This window comes from Xiphophorus hellerii, chromosome 11, assembly GCF_003331165.1.
Source record: "Xiphophorus hellerii strain 12219 chromosome 11, Xiphophorus_hellerii-4.1, whole genome shotgun sequence".
NCBI lineage: Eukaryota > Metazoa > Chordata > Actinopteri > Cyprinodontiformes > Poeciliidae > Xiphophorus > Xiphophorus hellerii.
This window is the reverse complement of record NC_045682.1, coordinates 18968713-18995115: the sequence shown is the minus strand read 5'-3', so window position 1 is coordinate 18995115 and position 26403 is coordinate 18968713. Positions and strand designations below refer to the sequence as shown.

At 39.6% G+C, this 26403-nt stretch overlaps 1 protein-coding gene across 2 annotated transcripts in view; it reads left to right on the top strand.

Moving 5' to 3' along the window:
• The window catches only part of camkk1a (calcium/calmodulin-dependent protein kinase kinase 1, alpha a), a 63191-nt gene that overhangs the window by 2233 nt on the left and 34555 nt on the right, over positions 1-26403 (top strand). For both annotated transcript variants that reach the window (XM_032575723.1, XM_032575722.1), the window contains exon 2: positions 22885-23301. In XM_032575723.1, coding sequence (XP_032431614.1) covers positions 22969-23301 — 333 coding nt within the window. In that variant the 5' untranslated portion in view covers positions 22885-22968. The remainder of the gene's footprint in view (positions 1-22884; positions 23302-26403) is intronic.

Sequence of the window (26403 nt, the reverse complement as noted above, 5' to 3'; positions counted from 1 at the left end):
TGCAGAATGCTGCTGCAGAATGGTGCAATTTTGTAGAAAGAGAAGGCAAACGAAAAAAAAATAGACAAGAGGAAGCTGTTGCTGAAAGCTGGTTACGGTCTATTCCTTTTTATTATTTCTGCTGTATGTGCTGAAGGCTGTGACACGGCATCGGCTCTCTTCACACAACTGAAGCCGTCTTTTAAAGAAGAAGGAAGTGTCGACACCTTCAAGATCTTTCCGCCTCTTAAGCAAATCTGCTTCATAAACAGAAATCTACTGATTTCTCTTTCGATGTTTGTGCAGTGGCATTATGTAAAAAAATCCCGAGCAGCACTGTGCGTTGTTTTGCCTTTCATTCCCAAAGGATCTGCTGTTCTTGGCATCTTGCATTCACACAGCACAATGCTGCCACCACCGTGTCTGACTGTGGAGACGGTGTGTTTAAAGTGATGTCTAATTTAGATTAGCTGCTTTTTCACTTGTCTTGACAGCTGTACATGCAGGACTGAGTATTTCTCACCTGTATTATGTAAAGGTTAGCTCCGCCCACATGAGTCTGATGCGCTAGCGAGAGTTGGACTCTGGCCTAACATCGCCCTGTGCTGGTTGGTGTCAACTTTGGCTTTACTCTGCATGGCAACCATTTTCATTTTTATTATCGTCACATGTCTATATGCTCTTTTACCAAAGACAAAAGAGAAATCCTACAACTGCTAAAATCTGACACTGCTCCATTGTTGTTAACATTTCTGGAATAAGGAAGTTGCTCTCGTGTCTTCTTCTTTGATTTTTCTGTCGTTTTCTTCAATAGTTCTTGGTGCAGCACCACCAGAGGCGAGGGAGGGAATAGGTTTTTTTCGAAGGGTTTGGTTTGTTTGACACAGTGCAGTTGAAGCAGAGGTAGGAAGACAACCTGCCATGTGCAACTGAAGTGTGCTTTCCCAGAAGCACATGCCTGCTGTATCCAAAGCAAACATTTCTGTGTTTAAAGTCTCACAATCTTCAATCTTGCATCCCTGACACCAAAGCGCAGCTGTACACTCGCTGTCGCCGCTCTTGTTATTGTTGCAACTCCTGTTGCCTCCTCTCCTCTCTTCTGCGGAATCGGCCCCCAAGTTCCTGGAAGCTCTCAGCGTGTGTTTGTGAAACTCGGCCGTTATGGAATCGTTCTGCCGTTGCAGGGTTGAAAGACACGAGTGTGGAGAACAACAGAATGCAGAGGCTCCTCCATACTTATATTTTTCATGGTGCGCTCAGTTGTCTTTATGATTACTGCTAAGCTTTAGCCAGTTCAGAACCCAGCAGCGTCAGACTAAAAATATTACCGCTATGAGCGAGATCCACGGATAAAGAGTCTGGTGGATGATTTCTGAGCTTTAAGTTGGTAGAGGTTAACAATATTAGTCAAATTCAGCTTCCTTTTTTAAGCACTATCAGAATTAGGAACAGCATTCAAACATTTTCTTTCTAATTTTACTGTGAGCAGTCAGAACATATTCAGAAATGTAGCAAATATTGTAAAACAAAAAGGTTTTGCTCATTTAAAACGCATTCATCTTAACTAATGATTAGCATCCAATATTAGTGATTACTATGTGGAAAAAGCATTCTTCTTTAGGGCTGTAGCCAAAGATCATTTTAGTAATCGGTATTCTATCGGTTATTCTGGCGATTAATTGAGTAATCGGACAAAAAAAGAAAAGGTCAGGCCCTCCAGAAACTACTTATGCTTATAAGTCATGAAAACAAACGTCTAAGTAAACAACACATTTGATAAAAAATTTTTGCAAATATATATTTTATTGCTTAAAATGCAGTAATGGCTTTTAAAATCTCCTATTTAATTTCTATTCTGAGTGATTACATCTTACCAACTACAACAAATACTGTTAAATTTGAAATGTTCACTCTAAGTATCTTGAAGTTAATATAGGATAGCATCAAATAAATGATTTAACTTATGCAGTCAATATGGTGTTGTGCTTTTTAAAAATTTGACACCCTTGTAAATAAAGTGCCGCATAATTGTTGTTTTGACACAATTTACCCTGTTAGCTAACTCACTGCCAAGAAAGCCCCTACGATTAGCCAGTACATGCAGCGTTAGCTAAATTATACCTCCTTGTCCACCTGTCACAGATTTAGGAAAACATATTTTTTTCAACGGAACATAAATAATAACTGTTGGCAACTATGGACAAGCTTGGTGTATTTAATGGTAAATTACAGAAAATTGTTTATAAATGTGGTTCTTGATCATTTTTGTTCTCATGGGAAATAAATTGCTTATATTGCTTTTGGATCACAAAAGTAATTGCTAACAATTCTTTGAAATCACATTCCAACAATTTCCCTTGGAGCTTGGAGATCTTTCTCGATTTTTGCTCCGTATATCACCATCCTGCTGATCCTCACTCTTACACAGGTTGTTCTGGGATTATTACTGTGAAATGAGGTAAAATCTGATAGACAAGCTAAGACCAGACTGTCTTAGCTTGTATTGTGCAATCACCTGCTGAGGCAACTGCATGACAGCCATGGACGTAAAAAGGCACAAACACCAGATGAAGAATGCTGGTCATGGGGGCGACTGTGGAGCCACTGGAGATTATTCTTTGAGGAAAAAAATAAAAATCAAGAAAATGATGGGCAACCGTGAGTTTCCTCTTAATGAAGCAGTTATACAACTATAATTTTCACTGTAGTACTGTCCACTTCAGGAGAAGCTGCGAGGATCTACAATGACTAGTTGGAGAAAATTGTGCAAAATGAGTTGCGACAATGTTAAATTTAATGAAAGTATTTTTTTAACTGAACTGAAAAGCAGAAATTGCACTCTTGCATGTCTTTGGATTTGTTCTCCATAAACTCTACAGATGACACATTGCCTGCAGTTGCTCTTTACGTCAAATAATTTGTTTTATGAGGCTGTGTGTGAAAACGAGGCAGCTCGAGTTACAAAAAGCATGCAGCAGCCATCTTCAGCAGTCTGTTAATGTTCCATGCAAACAAGTTGTTCTCCACCGCTTTGTTTCCACTGAGGATCACGTGTTGCAAACTGGAGCTTTTCGCCTCTCCCGTCAACAACGACCTGCTTTAATTGCACATCCTTCCTGTTTGACCAGACATTTTGATTTTGCACTCCAATAAAGAAATACATGTAAATATAGACAATATTTAGGTCTTGGTCTACACATTACGGTTAATGTCTCTGATTAGTTTTGCCTAATTAGTCTGGGAGTTTTATCCAGAAAAAACAACAATAATGACTTCCTTTTATGAATTAAACTACTTTAAAGTAGCATATTAGCATATAAACTTAATAAAACATTGGACAATGTTGATTAGGTATTATGTCAATGCAAGCATGTGGATATATTGGCGCATTATTTGACGCAGACTGCACTGTGACAGTCTTCGTTCTCCTATGTACACATGCAAACACAAATGCAGACCTTTCTCAAGACTCCACTTTTAATGACTAAGCAGTTTTAGTCGCACCATTTTAACCGTGCCCCCTTAACTCCCTCATTTCAGCAACCTAAATTTAATCTGACGAATTGAAGGTGAGAACAAAAATACGTTAAGCAATACACCTGGTTTACCTGCATTGTAAGCATTTTTGACAACTTCTGCACACAGTTGCAGGAATAGATTTGCTGTTGACATTTGTCTTTATTTATCTCTGTTTCTGTTCTCCAGGTGCATTCCTAAATTTGGGAATTTGCCCTTTAAATAGAGCCTCTGACAGTTTCTTGGTGACTGTGTCAGAAAACATGCAATGCTCTCCAACATAGTGCAGCATTCAATTATAATTTATATCAGATTAGCCACTTCTATTGGATATTTATTGTGTAATTTAGAAATAAGCCACCAAGTTTAAATGAAAGTTGAACAAATATTAACTATAAGAAAAAAAAATCTTAACAAAACCCTGATTTTTGGTGCAATTAATATGTCAAAGAGGTAAGGCTGCTGTTACACTTAAATGCTACCTTTCATTTTTCCACACCTTCTTGATGAAAATAAAATTTTTGATGTCAGCTTGGCTTTAAGAGCATCACTGCAAGCTTCAGTTTATTGGGGTGGGAAGGTGTAGCCGGAGAGAGCGAATCCACGAATGAATACATTTCCAGGTTCTCATTTTTCCGCTTTGTGTGAGGCGCACCTACGCTTCATTTTAGCCTTGATTATTCAAAACACAACCAGCAAGGATTTAGGGACTTCTCAGATCTCTCACTTAAACCTCATCGAGTGCAGCCAAGCAACCACACACACACGTGCGCGCCCCCACACGCCCACACACTTCTCCCCACTTTTCATTAGCATGTGTATTGGAGGTACCTGCTTGCATGATGTACCAGCTGCACCGGTTATTTAATATCATCAGCACATGTTTAATTTCAGGGGAATATCTAAACGGTGCAGCTTGTGAGCAGAAATGAGGAAAACCAAAAACTGAGAATGGACATGCATGTTTGTTCACTGAGCCTCTAGTTTAACTTTAGTTTAGAATATTAAGATATTATTTACTTGAATCAAGCTCTTATTTCTGGCTGCACGGTTACTTTTAAGTTAGTTTGGTCTTATTTCGAGTGTACAAAACTAGACCAAAAGTACCTGACAGTTTTTTCAGTGAAGCTACTCTGACCAGCTTCCCTACCTCCGTAGCATGATGCTGCCACCACCATGCCTTACCATGGGACTGACAGTATTTACAGTGATGTGCAGTGTTCAAAGGTTTTTGCATCCATGCCATAGAAATTGAAGTTAGATTTTATATGACTTTCTTTCAACAAAAGTTTTTCTCGTCCACTGGGCCACATCTATGACCCAGATGTTTCAGTGTTAAGACACAGAATGTGACCCAGTCCACAGGAAACGAGGAGCACTTCTTGAATGTCTGATTCTCCTCCGGGAGCTCCAGATGCTGTTCAGTCGGATATTTGCAGACATCTGCTGTTGTTGGATAACAGCAGAACTAACTAATGTGTGCTGTCCGAACCGTCTCCCCAGACAGTAGCTTCTCCTCTGTTCGCTACCTGTCACAGTTTTTCTCCCCCCTTGGGGCATATTGGACCACTCAAACTCTGCCTTCTCTCCACTTTTGCACAATCGTTCCACACCTAAACAGGATTTTATGTTCTTCCAAAAAGGAGGATGATGTTCAGATTTAAGCCTGCACACAAACAGTTGAGGAGAGTGTGTTTAACTTGCTTTGATCTTGGGAAACTCTTTGCTTTTTTTAGATAGAGGAAGCAAAAATGATTAGTCACATATCTGCACAAAGAGAGGTTGATTTAAATTATTATTATTATTTTTTTGCAAAAATAAACTAGCATTGACTCGCAACAACACAATATGCAACAACATAAAACAGAACTGTTTTGCAGCTGCAGTCATCTCTTCTTGGAATTTGTTTATTCAAATTCTGCATTACTGCACCTTGTGGGGGGTTTTTCTTTTTGGTTGCTGCATGGACTTGTCAGTTCTGCATAATTTTATTTGCTTAAATAAATAGATTTCTATTTTTTTTTAGATTCGTGGTTCCTGTTGTCCCATCAGGGTGAGTATTAATAATCCACATCCGGGTTGGAGTTTATAATTTAAAGTAAAATCGCTGATCGCTTAGAGAACTGATTAAAAATTCGTTCACACACTCTTTTTCCTTTGGGGTGAGTAGTAGTAATTATGCTGCTCCATTTTCTTCCTGTGCCATCATGTTTAGGTCTGAACTATTTGCGGTGTCAGCGAAAAGTTTTCACGCACTCCTCGTCGCTGTCGGTGTAATATTAATTAATAATATTGACCTTTTAATGAAACATTTGTAATTTTTTTTAATCTGGAGTGAAATTGCTCAGCAAACTGTATTTTACTTAAAAAGTTGGGATTTATTGTAGATTTTTATCTCACTTTACAAAAGGTCTAAATTTTTCATACAGTGTCAGATACATGCATGTGCTTACACCAATTTTTGATCAAATGTTCTTGATGTTAAATCTTCACCTAACTTTTTGTAGCCAACAGCAAGAATTCTTTAAAGAAAGTGTAGAGTTTATTTGTGATGGTTTGTTTTTAACGTTTTTAAGCAAAATAAAAAATAAACAGCCTCGTAGTAGAGATGGGTTCGGGGCCCTTCTGAAGACCTTAATATTACCCAGATGTATCCATTCCTGAACCAGTTTTGATCTGTGTTTTGCTGCAACTCCCAGCTGTGCTCAAGTTTCAACCATTTAACATGAACTGTTGACCCTTCATATAACAGGAGCCGAGACGCAGACTGGCCACAATGTCAAGAAGTTTGTTGGCAGGAGTCAAAGTGTGACTTTCAAGTTGAAGTATACTGGCTGTGACAACAAAATGCTTTTGGTGGTGCTGATGGTGCTCAGAGTAGGTGAAAGTAACGATGGAGGACAATCTACAAATTCCTGAATTTGAACTCTGATCAAGATGGTTAAAACTTGGAGACGGTTGAGTGTTGTAGTGACTGCAAACACACAACCAAACTGGTTTTGAAAAAAAAACAAAAAAAAACTGCTCTCACATCTGACGGTCTGGTAGAACCGGTTCGATTGGGGACCAAAATTGCAACATTTGTTCCATTTTCAGCGTGTTCATTTGAACCGCTGCACTGTGTCAAATGAGCCAAATTCTTTGAATAACCTGTTCCCCCTCCTCACCTGTGGTGGCGCTGCACCAAAAACTATTGAAGGAAACAACATAAAAACCTCTGAAAGCACAGTGCAAATTTCTTCACTAAATGTAGGCAAAAATGGAGTAGCGTCAGATTTTAAGATTTCTTCTCTGTCTTTGGCAAAAGATCATGAGTCCTTTCTCCGGCTTGCGCACCTGTTTTGGTTGTTTTTACGCAGGATGCCCTGCACTACAGTCCGCTTCCTGCTTTTGGTGTAGTACCTGGTTCACTTGGCATTCACATATTAATTCAAACTGCCATTAATTCAAACCAGAGTTCTCTTCAATTGAACCAAAGTTAGGTTTTTAGACAGACCAGAGTTTTCTTTTCTGGCCTGTGTCAGAGTTTTCTCCCCAAACAAACCAGACGTTTTAGGCAAAAGAACAAGTTTGATTAAAGCAAACTAAACAGAGCTGGTGTGAATGAACCCAGAGCAGACTGAGGGACTTCTGATCGAGTTTTAAATAGATCAGACTGAAGATTCAAAAAACTAGCAAGAAATTCAAACTTATACACCCAATTTGTGTGTATGTGTTTTTTTTTATTCATTAAAGGTGGTTGTTGTATAACCGTTACACCCTAAGAAAAAGGGCTTATTAAAAATTCTAAGACTGAAGGACCAGAATGATGAGGGTATGTCAACTTTTGCCTTGCACTGTATACAGTCCAGTAAATAAGGCAGCAGTCTGGCTGTCAGCAGTAAATACTAATGCGTAGAATATCTCCACCTCCATGAACTAGAGCTGTAGGTGGCTCCTGCTGATTGCCTGCAATTACTTAACGGATAAATTGTTGCTGGGCAAGAATTCAGCCCTCATTGCTCTGATGACAGGTTTTTTTATTTTTTATTTATCACAATTGGTTTTGCCAGCTGAGAGGAAGGATCTTAGAGCTCTGCACTTTCTTGCTCCCTCTTCAGCTTCTCTCTGCATGGCTCGCTGTGCCATTTCTGTCCTTGCAGCAGCTCCATATAAATACCCTTCAGTGTGGATGAGCTTGCTGGTCTTTTTCTATTGAATCGTTGAAGGAGTGGAAAGCTGAATATGACCGGGAGCCTGCTGACACTAGTGCTCTCCTTTTCAGACGGAAACCTTTTTCGGAGGAGCGAGGCATTCTTTAGATCCGTTCCGATTCTGGAGCTCGACCAACCTTGGCCTCAACCTTCATCAACGTTTCTCTTTGTAGCTTTTACAGAGGTAGGGTGTAAGAGTTTTTTATTTTTATTTTTTTTACTTAGTGTGGTGTTTCACATCTCTGTAAAATGAAGAAAAGGCCTTACAGCTCAATCTGCTTACGTTCCCCACATTTCTTGATTAAAAAGCTGGCCTTCATCCTTCAGAGAGAAAATAACCAGAATGATTCTACTGGAAATACTGAGAATACTTTGCAAACATCTGTCATTAATCCTCTGAAGGGGAGAAAATGTTGTGCCCTAGATTATAAGTGGGGAAAAAAATGTAAGGTTAAGTCCATGAAATATATATTTTTTTGCAAGTCAAAATCATAGATCAACAATACATAGAGGACACATCTTCACACATCGCAGGAGGTTTGCCTGGCCATTTCCTTACGCAGTTCCACTCGATTCACATTTCCCTTCGCTGCTTCGTCTGGGATTCGTTCCATGGAGTTCAAATTCTGAATGAGTTTCATCCTGGCCAATCAGTGAACAGAAAGAGGAGTTGTAAACGATGACATCGATTTATTTTATTTTTTCTGCGCTGTTCTGGAATTGCAGTCTGACTACGACTGGCAGCAGAAGAAGCTTTATTTATTCAAAAGTTCATCTTGGATGCCAATTGTTGTGTCTCATTTGTCCTTTAGATGTTTTACAAACTTCCAGACACTTTAGCTTTGTTCTCTGTACATTTGCTACACCGTGTTAATCTGTGCTCTTGGACTACTGTTTGCTTTAGTGAGCATTTTTGAAGTTTGGTCTAAGGGACAACAAAACTATTCAGATATTTGGACTAAAATCAGGTGAAATTTGGTTTTGAAGTTTTGTAGAAGTCAACATTTAGTACAGATTGGCAAGAGATGACTAAATAAATGATGCAGCACTCAAAGATCTTATCTTTATGATCTAGCAAGTTGCTAAGATTCCTTGGCATCTCCTATTGTACAGGTCTATTAGTTCAGTCATTTATGCTACTTAATATTTGAACCATTGTGATTTTTGCTAAGTTTTTGACATTTTCTATTAAAGGCATCTTGTCGGGTTTTTAATGCTGCACTCTAGCTTTGCTTTGGATGAAGCCGTAGATTATGGCTAGGTTACATCCAACTCTGACCTTCCTGTCTTCATGGGGGCATTTTGTGACCTAGATGCTAAAATCACTCGCTGGATTAAACCAAAACAAAACAAAAAAACAAATTGTAGTAAACCTGAGGATGAGACGGAAGGGCTGGATTTGCAGTCTCTGAACTCATTGGAGCGCGTTCTGGAGCTGCTTACTCTGCTTCAGGATAAACTCAAAAAAACATCAACAATTTGTTCTCAATTTAATGAGCATGTGGAAATTGACTCGAACCTTTCTGCTTCATGCAGCAGCAGTGGAAGCAGGGGAAAAACAAGCACAGCTTTCTTTAGAGATTGCCATTATTTAGATGAGTCATCAAAGGACCAGTGGGCTAAACATTCCTCTCTCTGATACCAGCAGTCGGCCTACAGCGATGCCTCTCTACTCCTTTGTCTGCGACCTTTTCCTCAAACAAAGAGCCCCACCACATATCCAATTAGTTTTTTTTTCCAAGAGTGTCTTCAGGTTTTTCAAACCGCCAGAGTTGCATTCAGGAACCTGTTTTACAGAGATAAGGATTAAAACAATTTGCCTTGTTTTCCTAAATCCTGCGAGAAAGACTGATTAGTTTGGGATTTACTGAGGAGAAGTTGAGGACGCAGCTCGTTTTTAGTTGTCAAGAAGCGGCAATAATTACTTCTGCCGAACAACTAGAACCAAATCAAATCAATAGATCAAAAAGCCACATCAATCATGCTGCTAATTAGGTTAATTAAAACATTGTTTATAGTCAGAAGCTGCAAATGGGTGTGCTGTAATGGGAGCCTGTGATATTAAGATCTCACAGTAGTTATTGTTGAATGAAAGTCTGCCTTACAACATGAGTTACAGCTGAAGAAGAAGCTCAAATGGCATTAAAGATTGACCCCTTGGCCCTGGTAAATAAAATTTCTCTAGAGCCACAAAACTTTATCAAGCTTTTTGAATGCCTCTTATGTACAATTTGGTTGTTTTTATGGTTAAATTAACTTCAACTTTAATTTACTTTTAGGCCCAGAGCATCAGGGGTTTACAAGAAGAGGAGGAATACATTTTGAATTGAACATTTTAGGGATGCAGCGATGTTAAAAATTCAAACAGATATCGATATACGATATCGGTTGTTGTTAATATTGGCCTGATTTTACTTATCAGACCAAACCAATTTGTTTTTTTTATTGACTAATTTAATAATTGGATAGCAAATGGTGTTTAATATATTTTTTAAATGTGTAATTTGAATTAGGTGAAACTTAAACAGGCACTAGAGAAGTTCAGGGTTTTTACAGACAAAATATTTTTCATCTTAAAAGCAAAATGTGTATTTTTTTTGTACAGTCTGGCTTAATAACTAATTTGAATGTATTGTTCTTTCAGCAAACAATTAACAGATTACTAAATTAGTTGACGGTTATTTCAATAGATTAAACCTATCGATTAATCGATATTTTATATTCAGCCCTATATAAAACAGACTAAGGAAAGAGGAAATGTCTTTCAGAATAGTGTACAGGTTTAGTCACCACAGCACTTCTGATCATTTCAGAATAAAATGTTTATGTAAGATCATTAACATATATCACTATTATTCCTATGCCAGCCTTTCTACACCTTTAAAACTGGTATACAAATTTTACCCTATATGCATACCGACTCTGTTATGGTCGTGCTCGGGTTGTTTTTTTTCTTCCAGGATTAAAAGATAGCGAGAGCTGAATCGGTTCGCTGCCTACACAGTCATGGCTCCCCAGGCACTTTATCAGTCGGTTAGACGGCAGAAACATTCAGCCAGCAGCAGCAGCAGCAGCAGCCACCGTGCATCAGGACTTTCCTAGTAGCCCGCAGGTTTGTGCAAGTGATGAGAAGGCATAGAGATCAATTGGATGTTCTTCCTCTCTGAAGGATTTAGAGTATTACTCCCAAGGGGAGAGATAAATGGCTTCTCATTTTCCACAGCAGCAGATTAATCCTCTGCAGGTTCACAGCGGAGCATCCAAGGTATTTACATTCAGGTGTCTCAGGCTTCTCGGGGAGAATTTTAATGGTCAAATAAAGATGAAAAATATTATGTTTCTCTGAATTAAAAAAAATGCAGTCCCCCACACACACACACCAGCACTAGGTGGTTCTAAAAATAGATGGCCGACTCCACAACCAAGGCATACCACGGGTAAAAATCGAGCGACTCTTTGGTTTTCGTGTCAAGAGGTGGAGGGTGCAAGACGACGCGAAGCAGATCCCTCTGTGTCGGAAAGGAAGCTCGTCAGAAGACATTTCTTAGACTAAAGGGAGGTCAGCCATGCCGGACACTGCGGGCTCATTGTCAGCGCTAGCAGAGGAGAAATAATTGGCTCATTCAACTTGCCAGTTTGCACTCGTACATCCTGTGTAATCCCGGGCTTATTATCGCCTGAGGCAGCCAGGCTCAGAGAGGGTGGCCCTGGATTTGGTTGGGATTGTTGTCCCAGACTGTTTCCGCTTCAGTCAGATTGGTTACAGCTCATGGACTTGGTCCGTGTTGTTTGGCCTGGGGAGCAGCAATGGCTGCATTTGTCCAACGCATCAGTTGGATTGGATGCACAAACCTCGTGTTGGACAGGTTCACAGATCCAGCTGTGTTTCATAGTGTTAGCAGCTAATCCTGCTGATTGAATTAAAGTGTTCAGGGGATTAGTATGTGACAGGTTAACTCAATAGAAAGTGTCTTGGTTTTTTTTTTAAGTAGCACTGACTCAGCAACGCTGTCATCAAGTCTGAATCACCCCTACGGCTTCCTTAAATGATATTCAATTTCTCTCTTTTGTCTCCTAGCAATACAGTTTTTTTTTATTTTATGTAATCTCAAAGAACTCTACAACACAAGTGGGTTCTGCATTTAATTAAAGGGGCAATATTATTTTTCCAATGTCATGATATCATTTTATTTTGAACAAAGTAACTTTTATAAAATGCTGTATATCTCAAATATGACTTAAAAGAAATTTGCCTTTGCAATTTAATGCCTTGAAATTGGACCTCTGTCTCTTTAAGAAGCTCCTGCTCTTTTTGACGCTCTGCCATCACAACATTCCTCTATCAAGCGTTGTATGATGGCAGTTAACATACCGGTAGCATTGAAAGTAATATCATCATCTGGGCTTTCCTTCAGTGTTTAAAGTGAAAGTAGTTGTTCTATATGTAAAACTCAGATTTTGTTTTATTTTATTGTGGCATTTGACAAATAAAAATTATTTTGCTAATTTAACAGACCTAGTGATCAGACCAAACATAGCAAGTGATGTTTGGTCTGAATTTTTTATTTATTTTATTTTTAAGACGGTGAAAAATGTTTTTTCTCACTGTATGTAAACTTCTGGTTTCGACAGTAAACCACTTTGAGCCATTCCCACCATGTCTCTCCGTGTTCCACCATCACTGCTCCGAAAAGAGTCCAGAAGAGCTTTGCAGTGAGTGATTGCTGTGCTCTCGTAACGTCTGGGCTGCTGTTCTGCTGAGCCGTTCTGGATCCTGACGCGTCATTTTGCTTCTGTTGTTGCCACTAAAAATGAACTGGCTTTGGCACAAAATAAACAATCACATTCCAAAGACCATAGGAGAGAGAGCAAAAGAGCCTGTTGCTCAGAGTGTGATGGATTATGGGTTCTTTGACTTAAGCTGCTGCACACTGCTGCTCCATATGGATGAGGCTCACCCAGTCAACAGTGATGTAGCATAATTGCAACCAACCAGGAGAAACACTGGGAAAACCTCGTCCTAGTGTGAATGTCTTGGGTAATCCTTTTGAATCCCAGAAAAATTAAGAATTTGTATAAATGTGTGTGTGTGTGTGTGGGGGGGGATGTATGTGTAACTGTAAGTGTGTGTGTGTACATGCAGAGGAGCTATGCAAATCCTCTTTTTAGTCTTGCTGCATCATCCATCAAGATCAGCAAGTGAACGTTCCCACTGGCTCGTCCGCTCCTTGTATTCTAGCACTTTGTTTTCCCCATGAATACTTAATGTGACCTATCCTTCACTTGAGCGAGATGAAATGTGACAGGACCCCGTCAACCTGAGGGAACGCGGAGGACGTAGCTTCAGGCAGGGAAAACTCTTTTTTTCTAGGAGCCAATTTCTGCAACAACAAGCAAAAGACAACATTTGATGGCTGGAGCTGAATGTGGCCTTTGCTGCATATTGCACCACCTTGAGAAAACTTTTCACACTTCAATATAGAAGTGTGAACACCCCTAAAGCATAGTAGACTTTTACATTTTTTGGCATTTCACAGTGTACTGTTCAGTCTAGCAACTAGAAATGGAAAAAGCATGTCACAGCTGCAAGCCTGTCGAGACATGGTTGTACACCTCAACTGACAGGATGGACCTTTACACAGGGGTGGCAATTGGAAAGCAATTTGTAAATCAATCAGAAGCCATCAAATATGTTATGGCCCTTTTATACTAGCACTTAGCAGCGTGTCTCGACTTTTCTCAACTGTACTTTCAACTGTACTGAGGAACTGCTGTATTGGGTCGGGTCGTCAAGAAGTGGGCGATCCCAGAGTCTGAAAAGTAGTACGGTGTGATCTGTGCGCGGCATGAAAACAATGCAACATTGATGACATGGAAGCTACGTTGAACATTCTGCTCAGTCTGTGGCTTTTTTGTAAGATTCAATCCCCGTTGTGAGCTTTTACAAATGGTGGGTTGGACGATTGTAAGGTTCCTTCCTGGTTCTAGTCAAGTTGGGTGTCTCCATTGGCAGTCTGTTTTAGAAGGTGTGAGCCCGCAAAAGCTGTGGTCCACGCTCCCATGATGTCATTTTGCGGGTGTACCCCATTTTGCTTCCAGTTTCTCCAAAATCCATGTCCCAGGCAAAGAATGCAGTCCGCTGCCAATCAAATAGCTTGTGTGTCGTACATGACTTGATCTGTGTTACCTCTGAGGTGATTACAAAAAACATTGAGAACCGCTCAGGATGTGTGAATGGAGTCGACTCTGGCCATGGAGAAAAGGTTTAAAGGAGTCGTTCTTGTGACCCAACCGTTGATTCCACCCGTTAGCCAATAACTGACAGTCTTCTGACGTCTTGCTTTCAGCCAATGCTGTCTCGGCACGCTTTTAACCACAGTGAAAAAAGTTCTAAAACAGGGGCTGGTTCCATGTAATCGTTACTAGCGGAAATCCCTAAGAACAGAGTAGACCCGCACTGAGCAAGTGCTGGTGGAAAAGGACCACTAGAGGGTGCTCTAGTTAGATGAGACCCAAACCTGAACGTTTTACAAAACATAAAATTCACGTCCACATGAACACTTCATCCCCACTATGACACAAAGCAGTGACAGACTTCAGACTGGGCTGGAGGTTCACCTTCCAGCAAAACAACAATACTGCTCATACAGGAGAGATGCATTGAGATGTAACGGTCCAAACGTATTAATATTTTAGAATGACCCAGTGAAAGTCCAGGCCTAAATCTAAAGGAAATCCTGTGGCATTACCACATAATGCTATGTTAATAAATGCTCTCCATTGAGCCTGGCTGAGCATGAACTATTTTTACTTGCAGGATATTTTTTAAAAATCCTGTATTACTACCTTTTGTACCTGTTACCTTCCACTGCACAGTGATGTCTTACTTCGTGTTTTTCTCTCAAAATACACTGAGCTCTGTGATTGGAATATGACAAAATGAGAAAAAGTGGTATGACGGTCTTTGCAAGGAGCCAGTGTGTCGGTAGTCTGCAATAGCCTGCAGCAGCAGTGTGTTGACTTCAATGAAATCTTATTCCCTGATTATGCTTTGATGTACCTCTATCACTCAGCTAACACCGGGAATATTGGATGCTGAGCAATAAACGTCTGTAGTCGTAGAGTCGATGAAAATGATGCGTTGTACCTGCGGGTTTGTGATGTTTCTGTCAGTAACTTACAGATCTATGACTGTGCTGTTGTTTGGTAAGTTGGTAAATATTCAAATAAACTTAGTCTGATGTCATTGCTCCTTAATTAAATGTCTCGTTATTGCCACAGTTCATTTTCTGATCATCTTTTTAACCCCTTTTGCTTTTGTTCTGTGAATGCTACATGTAGCAGGGTATGTGTGTTGTTAAAGTCCGATACAGTGACTTTCCAGGCATAAATATTGAAGTCAGTGCAAACGGGCCACCAGGGAGTAACGTGTACAGCAATCAGGCTCCCTGATGTGCGCAAGCATCTTCGCATGGGAGGGACTGTAAATGTTTATCGTTTAGCTCAATCTCCAAAGCCCCAAAACCCGATCAAAGTTCAACGATTAAGAGGCACTTTCAACTTCAAGGGAAAATGTTTGGCATTTAATTTCTCTTGCTTGACTGCAATTTACTGGACTTTGAGTGTGGATGAATTCATGATTCTCACTGGGATGTAGTGTCCTCTGAAGCATAGAGAAACATATTTTCAGTGCCTGTCTATCTAAACCACCGTCTTTAAAACAGACTTTGTAGCTTTATGTCACTTGACTCACTTTATTGCATAGTAATCTCTTCAGTTGTAAAACCTGTAGGAAGCAAATCTCACTATATTTATCTGACTGCCCTTGTGTCTTTTAATGATTAGTTATGTCCGCTGTTGTACTAGTTGCTATTGGAAATTATATGTGAAAGAAAACAATTCAGCCTCAAAACAACTTATAAAGCTGTTTTTCCAGATGGACTGATGCACTTTAGTGGAACATCATTACCCTGTTCATAAGAATACACCAACGAACTGAACATAGAAGTTGGTAGAGAGCTAAAAGAGCCTTTCTCAAACTCAGGGAATGCTCACTAACATCAAGTCAATCGAGAACAACCTGAACAAAGGTAGAATTTGGTTGTTTTTACTTTTGCAATAACAAATATGGGGTTGTCCGACAATCGAAGCATCACATAAGCGTCCCATTTACACAAATATTGTCTACAGGTCTGGCTGGCTGGTCTGCCCTTTTGTGCCAAGCGACAAATCACAACTGAACTGAACATTGACCGTTTTCAGTGGCTATTTTGTGGTATAATCTGTCAATCCTGATGTTGGTTAAGACTGCTTGCACTACTTTATTAATTGAGGAAAAATTCTACTAATTCAACATTTCTTTACCCTTAAACTTATTTTAGTCGTTGAACATCCGTCCATTCATTCATTGTCTAGACCTGCTTATGTATAGACATTTGGTGTTATCATTGGGCAAGAGGCTGGGTACATCCTAGATAGGTCACCAATCCATTACAGAATTTTAGAACATAATAAAATCAAAATAATTTCAGAAATTGAAAAAATAATATTTTACTGCTGACTGAATTGAAAATATCATAAATTTTCATTCATTTTGCCTGATTGAAGCACACCAAAAGCTGAGTTTTGTGGACCATGACGCTTCTAATTTGCATAGTGAAAAGTTGGAGGCTTGAGTCCCGAGCAAACAATTCTACTGAAGAAGTGTCATCGCGTTAGCTTGTAAGACATAGGAAATTTGTGGCTTACGAGCTAACGTTTTCAGGACCGAGCTGGATTATACTGAACAAAGCACAGATCCTACAATAAATGTGTCTTGTTGTAATACATTTATCAAAAAGCATTCTGAATCAGTTAAAGTTGTCAAATGTATTGCAGGTCAAAGCTGTTCAAAAACTGGCCATCAGAAATCATACAAATTTCTTGCTTCTGCACCCAACTCTGTCTTTACAGTTTCTATATGGAAGAAAATAATTATTTGACACACAATGACCTCATCTTAGTGAAAGTGGGTTTTGTTCCCCCACATTTGATATAATCCAACCATTCTGTTAAAAGCATGTATCCAAACACAAATGAATGATCACAGGACTGAAGGATTGACGAAATCACTCAAATTGAGGAAATCCTGTTTATTTTCAGCTTCCAGTCAAACATCAGATAAGTCTGCAAGTCAAACTCTGATGCTCACACATCCCATCAAAGAACTTACTTTTTGAACCAAATCATAACCTTTCTTTGAATTTTATTGTTGTTTGTACCTAAAGATTGTCTGCTTAACTACTTACTTAAATTTGTTCACGTTTTACTTTGAATTTACTCTTTACACAGATAAATAATCTCCTGAACCTTTATTTTATCTTAACGACTAATCCTGAGAGCCTTGTTCTTATTGGTGCTTGCTGCTTCTTCTGTTCTCCACTTTATTTGATCTTAAACATGGAGCCACAGTATGGTGCCCATCAATACACACTCTGCTCTGCATCAACAGTTCACAGCCTGCCAGTAGCACTGCAGGAGCATATTCCCTGCATCTTGTGGTTTTCTGTGTTTAATGCAGACATGACTTAGAAATCATAAAGCTCTCAATCTAATCTAAGCAGACATCAGATTTGACCTCAGAAGCTATTACTTCCGTCTGAGAATCGTGACATAATTTCTAAACAGTTCAAAGTCCAACATTACAAAACAAGAAGAAATCACAAGATGCACATGTCACTGTATCTGAAGAAAACCAAAAGGAACACCTCACACCAACCAAGAAGTCATTGTTTTATAGCTGCAGCTGACTGTAGGAGTTGCACACCATCACAAAAATTACAAAACGACCAAAGTAGAGATGACTGACCAACGCACAGCTCTCTGCAAAAAACCCAAAACAAAACAAAAAACAAACGTAGCGTGTTACCAAAAAGGAACGCCATATCATCTGTCAAAAATGGTGGTGACGAGATATACTGAAGTCCCCAAGTCAACTACGAACTGCTTATATCAAAGTCTTCTTGAGTTAAATGTTAAGCCAGCTGTCCAGCAGTTAAAACTCGGATCAAACTGGGGCAGGAAACCAAACATCTCAAATCTATAACAGAAGTGTCACAGTACATGTAGGAATCAGACCAAAACACCGACGGGACATTGGGAGTCTCTTGAAGGCAAAGGGAACAAACAGGAGGATCTAGACATGAGAGAAAGAAAACAGTGAGCCTAAATACAAGAGAAAGACTGTGGCTGATCAAAACAGGGTGCAGCTGTGAGGAGAGAACAGCCTGGCAGGCTGAGGGAGAGAGAGAGAGAGAGAGAGAGAGAGAGAGAGAGAGAAAAATTAACAGCATAAACTGAGCAGAGGATGAGTAAACATAAACTGAGGGACAGGCAGAAGATAAACCTAAATGAAAATAACAAACTGAATACAAAGAAAGAGCTAACAGAAAAATCTAAACATAGGTGAATAAACGGCTAATCTAAATAAAAGCAAGAGAGAAACAGGAAAAAAAAAATTGCTAAAGCTGAGTACAAACTAAAAAAAATATCAAATTGGAGAAACATTAACGATTAAAACCCAAAATCCTGACAAGAATGAACAAGGAAAGGGCCATCAGTCAAGAGTCGATGTCTAAAATTAAACATGACTGAAATAATGTGGCGCAGCGTAAAAAGTAAAAATGAAATTGTTGTGAAAGGTGATTTTGCAGCAGTGAATCCAATTTTTCAGCCCTTGAGGGTCGATGCTCTGCTGTCTCTGCTTTAGTTGAAATGGGGACATTTCCTCATCTGTGTGCCATCAAGTGTTCCTCGTTTATTTAAGCCGGGTGCCCCCGTGAACTGAAGTTCCTGCTGAATCATGGGGTGTACTTAGTTTTACACAAGCAGGTTTTCCTATCTTTGTTTAAACCTTTGAGTCCTAAACCGTAATTCCTCCACAGTTTGCACCATCTGAAAAATTCCAGCGGTTTCTGAAAGAGGAGACATTGTGCTTTCCAGCCAATATCGGGTTATTACGGTAATTTCATCCCAGGGAGTGAAATTATTCTGAGGGGCGCTCTTTTAATAGACAATCAGTTCTGAAAATAACTTGCTAAATATTGAAAGTTATGGATTAATGGGCAAATATATTTACTCACAGGACATTTAAAGAACTGCATACAATTAAAATAAGCAAAAATAGCCAAGCAGACATTTAAAATTTAGGACATAAAAGGTTAATTATCTCAAGGTTCTATTTAACTAATTCTTGAACCCCGTAAGGACTGGCTGATTTTTCTGATGAGTAAAAAACCTTAGGATAGAAGGAAGGTGTACTTTCTATTTCCCACAACTGATTTATTTGCTGTAGTTAAGCATTTCAAACCATAATTTAGACCAGGATGGCTGGATTTGATGTCAGCACACAGCCAAAAGATGATTGAAAGCAGGTTAGGGGTAAAAGTGGCTCACAAATGGAAACCAAATCAATTTATCTCTCCTCGTGGCTACAGGCCATTCATCCCTCTTACTGTAATTGTCTCTGGTGTTTGCTACATGCTGTATGCCAACAGGAACATTTTCAAGAGCCCTAGAAGAAAGAATACAAAGCTTGAGGTGAATATGCTCTGTAAACCAACAAATGTTGTTGGCTCAACTCCAGTGCCATAAACTGTGGGGGATTGGCATTGAGTTGATGCAAAAGGTTGAGTTTAATCACCTCATATTAAAACAAAATAATTAAACAGAAGTTGCTTTTTCAGTTTTTAAATTTTTTTTAATCATATCTAGAAAGTCGCTGCAGTAAACGACCAAACTCTCATACTTTTTATGAGCCTCGGTGAAGCGTTGGGACAGAGCGAACATCACAGCCGGTCCATTTCAACTGAAAAACAATTATCTGACAAGGTGGATTGAAGCTGCAAATATACAAAGGTCCCATGTGAGATGAAATATTAGTCCTAATGGAACCACCCCCCAAAAAAACTGCATAATGCGCTTGTGTAAACCAATAGAAAGTCTCTCAGCGCAGCTAAAATTGATAACCAGAGCAGGACTTCTCCTCCGCCGCCCACTGCCGCCAGGATATCGCTCCCACATGCATCTCGCTGAGTGGAACCACAGCAGAGAGAGCGAGAGCCCGTTTCAGGAGACGCATAATCACCAGTTGGGATGAGAATTAGCAAAATATGACAGTTCCTCTTTGTTGTCGTTGAAATGAGTCAGGACGCAGACAATGCACTTCCCCCTCGCTGCAGGTGGTTAAAAGGACTCTTCCCGCTCGTGCAATGCATATCATTTAAATAACAGCCATTCGGAAACCGAATCGGGCGGACGTTGATGTGCGCATGTGCCGCAGGGCGATCGTGGCCCTGACGCCTGACGAGCATTTCTCCACATGACATCCCTTTCAAGTCATTAAACTTGTCTGAGTAATGGATGAGAGCGGCCATTTTGTCACATGAGCCAACAGAGTCGCTGTCAGGTTGCATCACTGATGTCATTAAATGGTTTTACTTCCCACCATGTGGCGCTTCCCATTGTGATGCCGGATGGTTCAAGGATTTGTTTGTCTACAGACAGCCTGTAGGCTTCAGAGCTGAAGCGACAGGGACTGTTGGTGAAGGCCAGACCTTTTGGCTCAATGCAGTTTTTCTTTCCATTTTGACATTCTGAATGTGTTGCTGTCTTCTGGCAATGGGGGAAAATGAAGCACTGTTTTGTTTTTTCTTGTTGCTGAAATCGGACTTTCTGCAGTATTATTAAATGCGTCGCACAGCAGCGCACCGTTTACAGAACTAATAGTGGATGGAGCTGATTATGGCTTGGTTTTAAAGTTTATTCAACAATAGGATCTGACAGTGTTGTTGCAAGATCATAAGACGAAATAAGCTAGTTTATGAAAATATCGCAGTGTTCTTTTTCCCCCACTATCAAGCAGCCCTAAACAACACCAAGCAGCATAAGTCCTGATGGAACATGCTTTAATTAATTTATTTATATTTTTGAGAACATTTTCCAACCTTTTATCAAGTTTTAGTGAGCATTTGTGTAAATATTAGTTTAAATATACCTAATAAAATGTTCGGTTAGTATCACTTGTCCTTTATCGGAATAAATTTCTTGTCATGATAAAAAATTTAATTTATCGCCTTCATGATAAATTTCATATTTAAAAAAAAAAAGAGAGAAATGTTTGTTTTGTCAAATTTTGTGCTATTTTCTAAACTGTTTGTTCAATGAGAGTAATAATAAATATCAAATAAATTTGAAAATATTAAATGCAATGTAGTGATACAAATCATACTTCTTTTTGTGAAGCGCTTTACAAATGAGAATGTTTTCCAAGAGACACGTGTGTTTGTGAGGCTGTTACTGCTATGTCTTACGTCCACAGCCATATAATCACCTAAAAAAAGAAGTAAACAATAGTTCTCGTCACTCTTATTGTCATCACAATAGTGTAACAACGTAATATTGTGATAAAACTAATCACAATTGGCAATTGATTCATATCGCCAGTGAGTGTAGAAAAGACAGTCAGGTGGATGAAGAACTGCAATCCACCTTGAGATCCAGGAGCACATCCCTGCTGTGTGTGACTGTACCTTTCTGACACACTTCAGGAATAGCATTCTGCAACATGGCCCACTTCCTGAACACCTCCAAGGTGACCTTGCATTCAGCCTCCCTGTCTCACTTTTGGGTTTCTTTTCTAGTAGCTTACGTAGGTAACGGAGACTTCTGTCCTCCAAAACCTGAAGCAGATGTTGGAGAGAGTTTTACTACTTTTTTTCCCCCCCTCTGACATCTTTTTCTTTATATATGAAAGGCTAGAACGCACTTAACAAATTTTTGGTTATTCAGCCAAATTTAAGCTTCATGTCAGTCTGGCTTTGTGTGTATTTCACAGGGGTACAGTGGGTCATGACCGAAGGCATAACGTGTAATTAGCTTTTCAATGAAAGGGGTTGCTTTTATTATTTCTGACATTTGTTTGAATTAATGAGCACATGTCTACAGTAAGAAACTTGACCCACCAGGCCACCCACATACAGAAGAAGATGACATTTCCTATTTGCATCAGACCGCTTAATTAAACTCCAGCCTCTGGTTTGCGTTGGTGCTTCGATCAGCTTTACTTGTTGAGCTTTAGTTGTGTGAACAGTTTGGTACGAACGGGCACCGAGGCATTTTAGAAGAGCGTTTTAAATGAATGGGTAATTTTGTAAATGTATACAAACTTGTTTTTGAGCTTTGAGTCATTCCTGCAGGTGCAGATCTCTTGCACTTATTCATATACAAACGGCATATTTTATCGAATACATTTTTTTCTCGCGCTTTTTCTACTGACTTAAAGAAATGACAAATGAATGAAAATATTTTTAGAAAGTGGCTTTTACTCCTATCATCCCTTCTGCTGGTATTAAGACCATGCTATGAGAATTTTTCTTTAAGTATGAGAATATTGTAATTATAAGAACAGAATACAGATATAATTTTACCAGAAGCAGAAAGCTTGGATAGAGTTATCATGATCTGACACAAGCAGCTCGGTCTGTGTGGTTCACGCAATTTCCAAGTTTTTTTTCCTCAAAAATTTCTATTAATCTCAAAATTTTGGAGTCTTTTCTAACAAATTTTTGACTTTTAAAATCCTTGTGAAAAATGTATTACTCCTGTTTTGTCTTTTTTTTGTTTTAAATCTACAATGGCCCTAATACACCATTGTATGATGTTGATGTCGTAGAAAATTTTGTATTTTCTTTACTGTAAAACTTGTAAAACGTCATTCCTCATTTTCCATTTTTTTTGTTTTCATAAATTTACAACTTTAATCTTTTGCATCATTGTCATTATTTGGACTCTAGTGTTGAAATAATGAGACTAGAGTCGATGTGCAAAAAATATTTTTGTAATATTATAAAAAACATTTTTTGTAACATTATGACTTTATTCTTGAAATAAATAAAAAAGTTGTAGCATGCCCCTAATGTTCTGTCGTAGAGTTGACCTGAATTCAAAGTCCAAATAAATAAAAGTTGTAAAATAAACTTATCAAACAAAGATGGCGGCCTTGGGTGTGCCAACATCACTCTAAACTATGGCTTGCATTTGTATAAAAAAAATCATCCAGATTGTCCAACATTTAAAACAAAAAATTTTATTTATCAATTGAATCAATTTATCGCCCAGCTCAAACTCTTACCATATTTCATTTCCTATTTGATTCCAGTTCAGCTGAGGACCGCAGGCTGGCCCAGGTCATATTGATGCTGCTGGGTGCTTCTTGGTACACGATCACCCCCCTCTGGACGCCATGGCGATGAGCAGTGACCCGGGCTGCGAGAGGCTGGACCCCAACTCCTCCAAACAGACGAGCAGTCTCACCGACATCATGGCCGCCATGACGACGAAAGACCCCGAAGGCTCGTCCGCCAACGGCGTGAAGAACGGAAAGGCTCAGCAGGAGGGCATTCAAGGCAAGAGGGTCCAGGTGCTGCGACCTCACCTGTCCGGCAGGAAGCTGTCCCTTCAGGAGAGGGGCACCTATCTGTCGGCGGGGTCAGAGGGAGGTTACACACACATCTCCCCTCGAGGGGCTCGCAGGCCCACGGTGGAGTCGAAACGGGTGTCCATATCAGACTCTCAGGTGAGGCTTTTACTTTTCTGTTTATCTGAATAGAAACCTTTGAGGGATGGTACAGGTCGACGTCAGACATTCAGAATCAGAACTTGACCTGAATCCTTCCCTCTCACCTGCTTTTCACCGTTTCAACAAAGTGAAATGACAAACCCAGTGTTGCGTTCATAACGGAGCAGGATGTGCACGATCCAAACAGCCACAGCTACTTGACACATTGTGAGTGCACTCGAGCTGTTATACAGCTGCTTACTGAGCTTTTTCTTTTTTTTTTTTAGTTAAATAGCTGTGAATGCATTTTAAATACAGCGGACAGTTATTGGAGTTTCAACACTTCTTTTAATGAAATGGATACATCTAACCCCTGAAATCAGCTCACAGCTTTCCTGTATAACGACCTGATAGATTAGCTTCTTTTTGTGATCTCACCTCCCTGCTCCCCAGAACCAGACCGGTACTTGGTGCCAGTCGACAGCTGACTGCAGCGCGACAAGGCAAAAACAAACCTTCGCTGATCCTTAGAGATTACCCTCATGGACAACCAGTTTGTTGTGTTTCAGTTTTCTTTCTTTGACGCAGCTTCGTCAAATTAGAACCTTCTGTGAAAAGCAAACTTACCTTCTAACCTGAGTTTTTGTCCAACCTTGAAGTGGAACAAGGAGTGTTGCTCTGGAGGTCTGAACTCTGAACTCTGCTCTGTCTGGCTAATTGCTGTACCAAGTGACCAGGATGAAGTTTGTTCACATTGCGCCAATTCCCCCAAAAAATATTGTCTCAAGGCATTTACGAAGAAATTCAGTCCAGTCGTACAAACAGGTTCCACTTATTCCACGTGGAACCTGATTACAATAGAAACCAGACGCTTACTAAGTAAAAATACACAAACATTTTTTTCCTCATTCTCTGGTTTGGACATTTTTGTTTTAATGATATTAAGTAATAAGTTTTTGTGTTTATGAAAGTTCAAAATGCGTTGATATGTACTTGTGTTCCCAGGTGTGTGTACTAGGCCAGAGTCAGGACAAAGAATAGAGGCGACAAATCAATAAAAAGCAGGTGATTCAGACTATGGTTCATAGCGGAAGATGTGATAGTGGGATTGCACCAAGTAGGCAGTTACGTCATTTCTTCTAATAATTTTCATATGTCCGGTTTGGATGAGAAAAAGGAACAAGAAAACCGTTGTTTTGCTAATTATCTGTGTTATCATCGACAAGCCGTTAAGATAACGTCTGGTTAGAAACCAAAAAAAAGTATATTTGTTAAAAGCTGTTTATTCAAGTGTTTGGCAGCGGGATATATCATGTGTAGCATATGGAGAGTAGTAGCTGGTTACACGTGTAATGTAGAAGGGGTATCATCTGGCACTAGGAGTCTCCTGCATATCCATCATCCCCTTGCATTTTTCAATTCGGCGTGAGCATTAAAAATGCATAAGGTCTGCCGGGATGTGGAAGCCCTCTGAATTTAACAGACTGCTGCCACAGATGAGCAGAGCTGTCATCGTGTCCCTTCCCGTCCTCCTCTTACTAAGACTTTATGAAGGACCGGGTTATATTTTAGTTCTCTCACTGGATTTGCAAAAATGACACTTTACAGAGGAAGGCGACAACACTTCCTGTCTGCGCAAACAGCGATTACGCCATTTTTTTTTTCTTGGAACCTGAGGGGAATATGTGGTTAGATTAATAGCTTTAAAAAGGTGCTTAATGTTTTTATTTGTTGTAAGAGAAGGTCTAAATAATTTGCTTGTGTCTCAGCTCTTCTTAAAAACAGAAGAAATCTTTATATAATTCCACATAATGCCATCTGAAGAAAGACGCTAACATCTCTTACCTAACTGCTGACTTTCTTTCTTTTTCTTTTTTTTTTTTTTACCCAGCTTTGTAAATACAGTCTACACATCATTTCCTGCCACAAAGGGAACTGGGTTCAAATTCAAACACAATAACTTTGCTGTTCAGTGGATTAAAGTTGGGATTAAGATAATCCAGAGGAAATAGGGGATTAATCCAGGGCTGCAGGAACAGATAGACTGTAATGTGCCGAACGTGGTTATGGCTGTGGGAGCACAAGACAGACCGGAAACAAATTAAGAGGTCTGAGCCACTTAAGTCACCCCGTGACATTGTCACAACAAAAGAAGAAATCCAGCTGTAGATTCACTAATATGACAAATCCACTGTTTACTAAACAAACGGGCATTTTTACAGATTTTTTTTTACAGTATAGCACCATCCATACACAAGGCGATAGAAGGCGAGGTTGTTGCGTTTGTACAGCAAGCATTGATTTAAACTGTGATAAATCTGCTTCCCGCTCCAGATGTGACAGTGCTTCAGTTTTTATTTCATTCTGACCAAGGAAGAAATAGTTTTACTCTCACTAGACTTAAACGTCGAACACAGATTCATCTTTTTGTCGTATTTTCTGAAGCTCCAACAGCAGAGCTGGTACAACCGGCTGCAGAAAGTCTGCACATTAGCACAATCGGGCACATCGTTAAGCCATAAAACATGCCTTAAAATGTTCTTGAACATTTAATCAGAGCAACATGGAGTAGGCGCTGTGTTTATAACAGATTAAAATTACCCACCTCTTCAACCCACCTCCACCCCTTCTCCACCTCCATGCTCTTGGCTCTCCGGGCCTCCATCTTTCCCCGACCTCCATCACCAGTGTACAGGAAGACATTCCTAGTCAGCATTGGAAATGCTCATCTAAGCTTATTGCATTTCACAACAAAATGTCTTCCGCCAGGGTCCGAGCGCCAAAGAACTTTAATTCATTTATGTCAATAAACCCTTTTAATCGCTGTTTTTCTCCGCCTGAGTCTCTCCAGACTGAAATAAATCATATGAATAGAGGCGGGCTAAAAAGTGAGTCCTTTTAATATTTAAACAGTGTTAAAACAGAATATTGGTTTCCTTAATATTCACTATTAAGCACCACTTTGTGTTGGCGTATAACATAAAATCCTAATGAAATACATGGAGGATTTCTGTTTTAAACGCGACAAAATGTGGAAAGCTCTTGCGAAGCATGCTCCCCGTGAGTCATGTGGGGCTTCAGTGTTAAAGAGATTGTCTGACATTAAAGAAAAGATGGAAA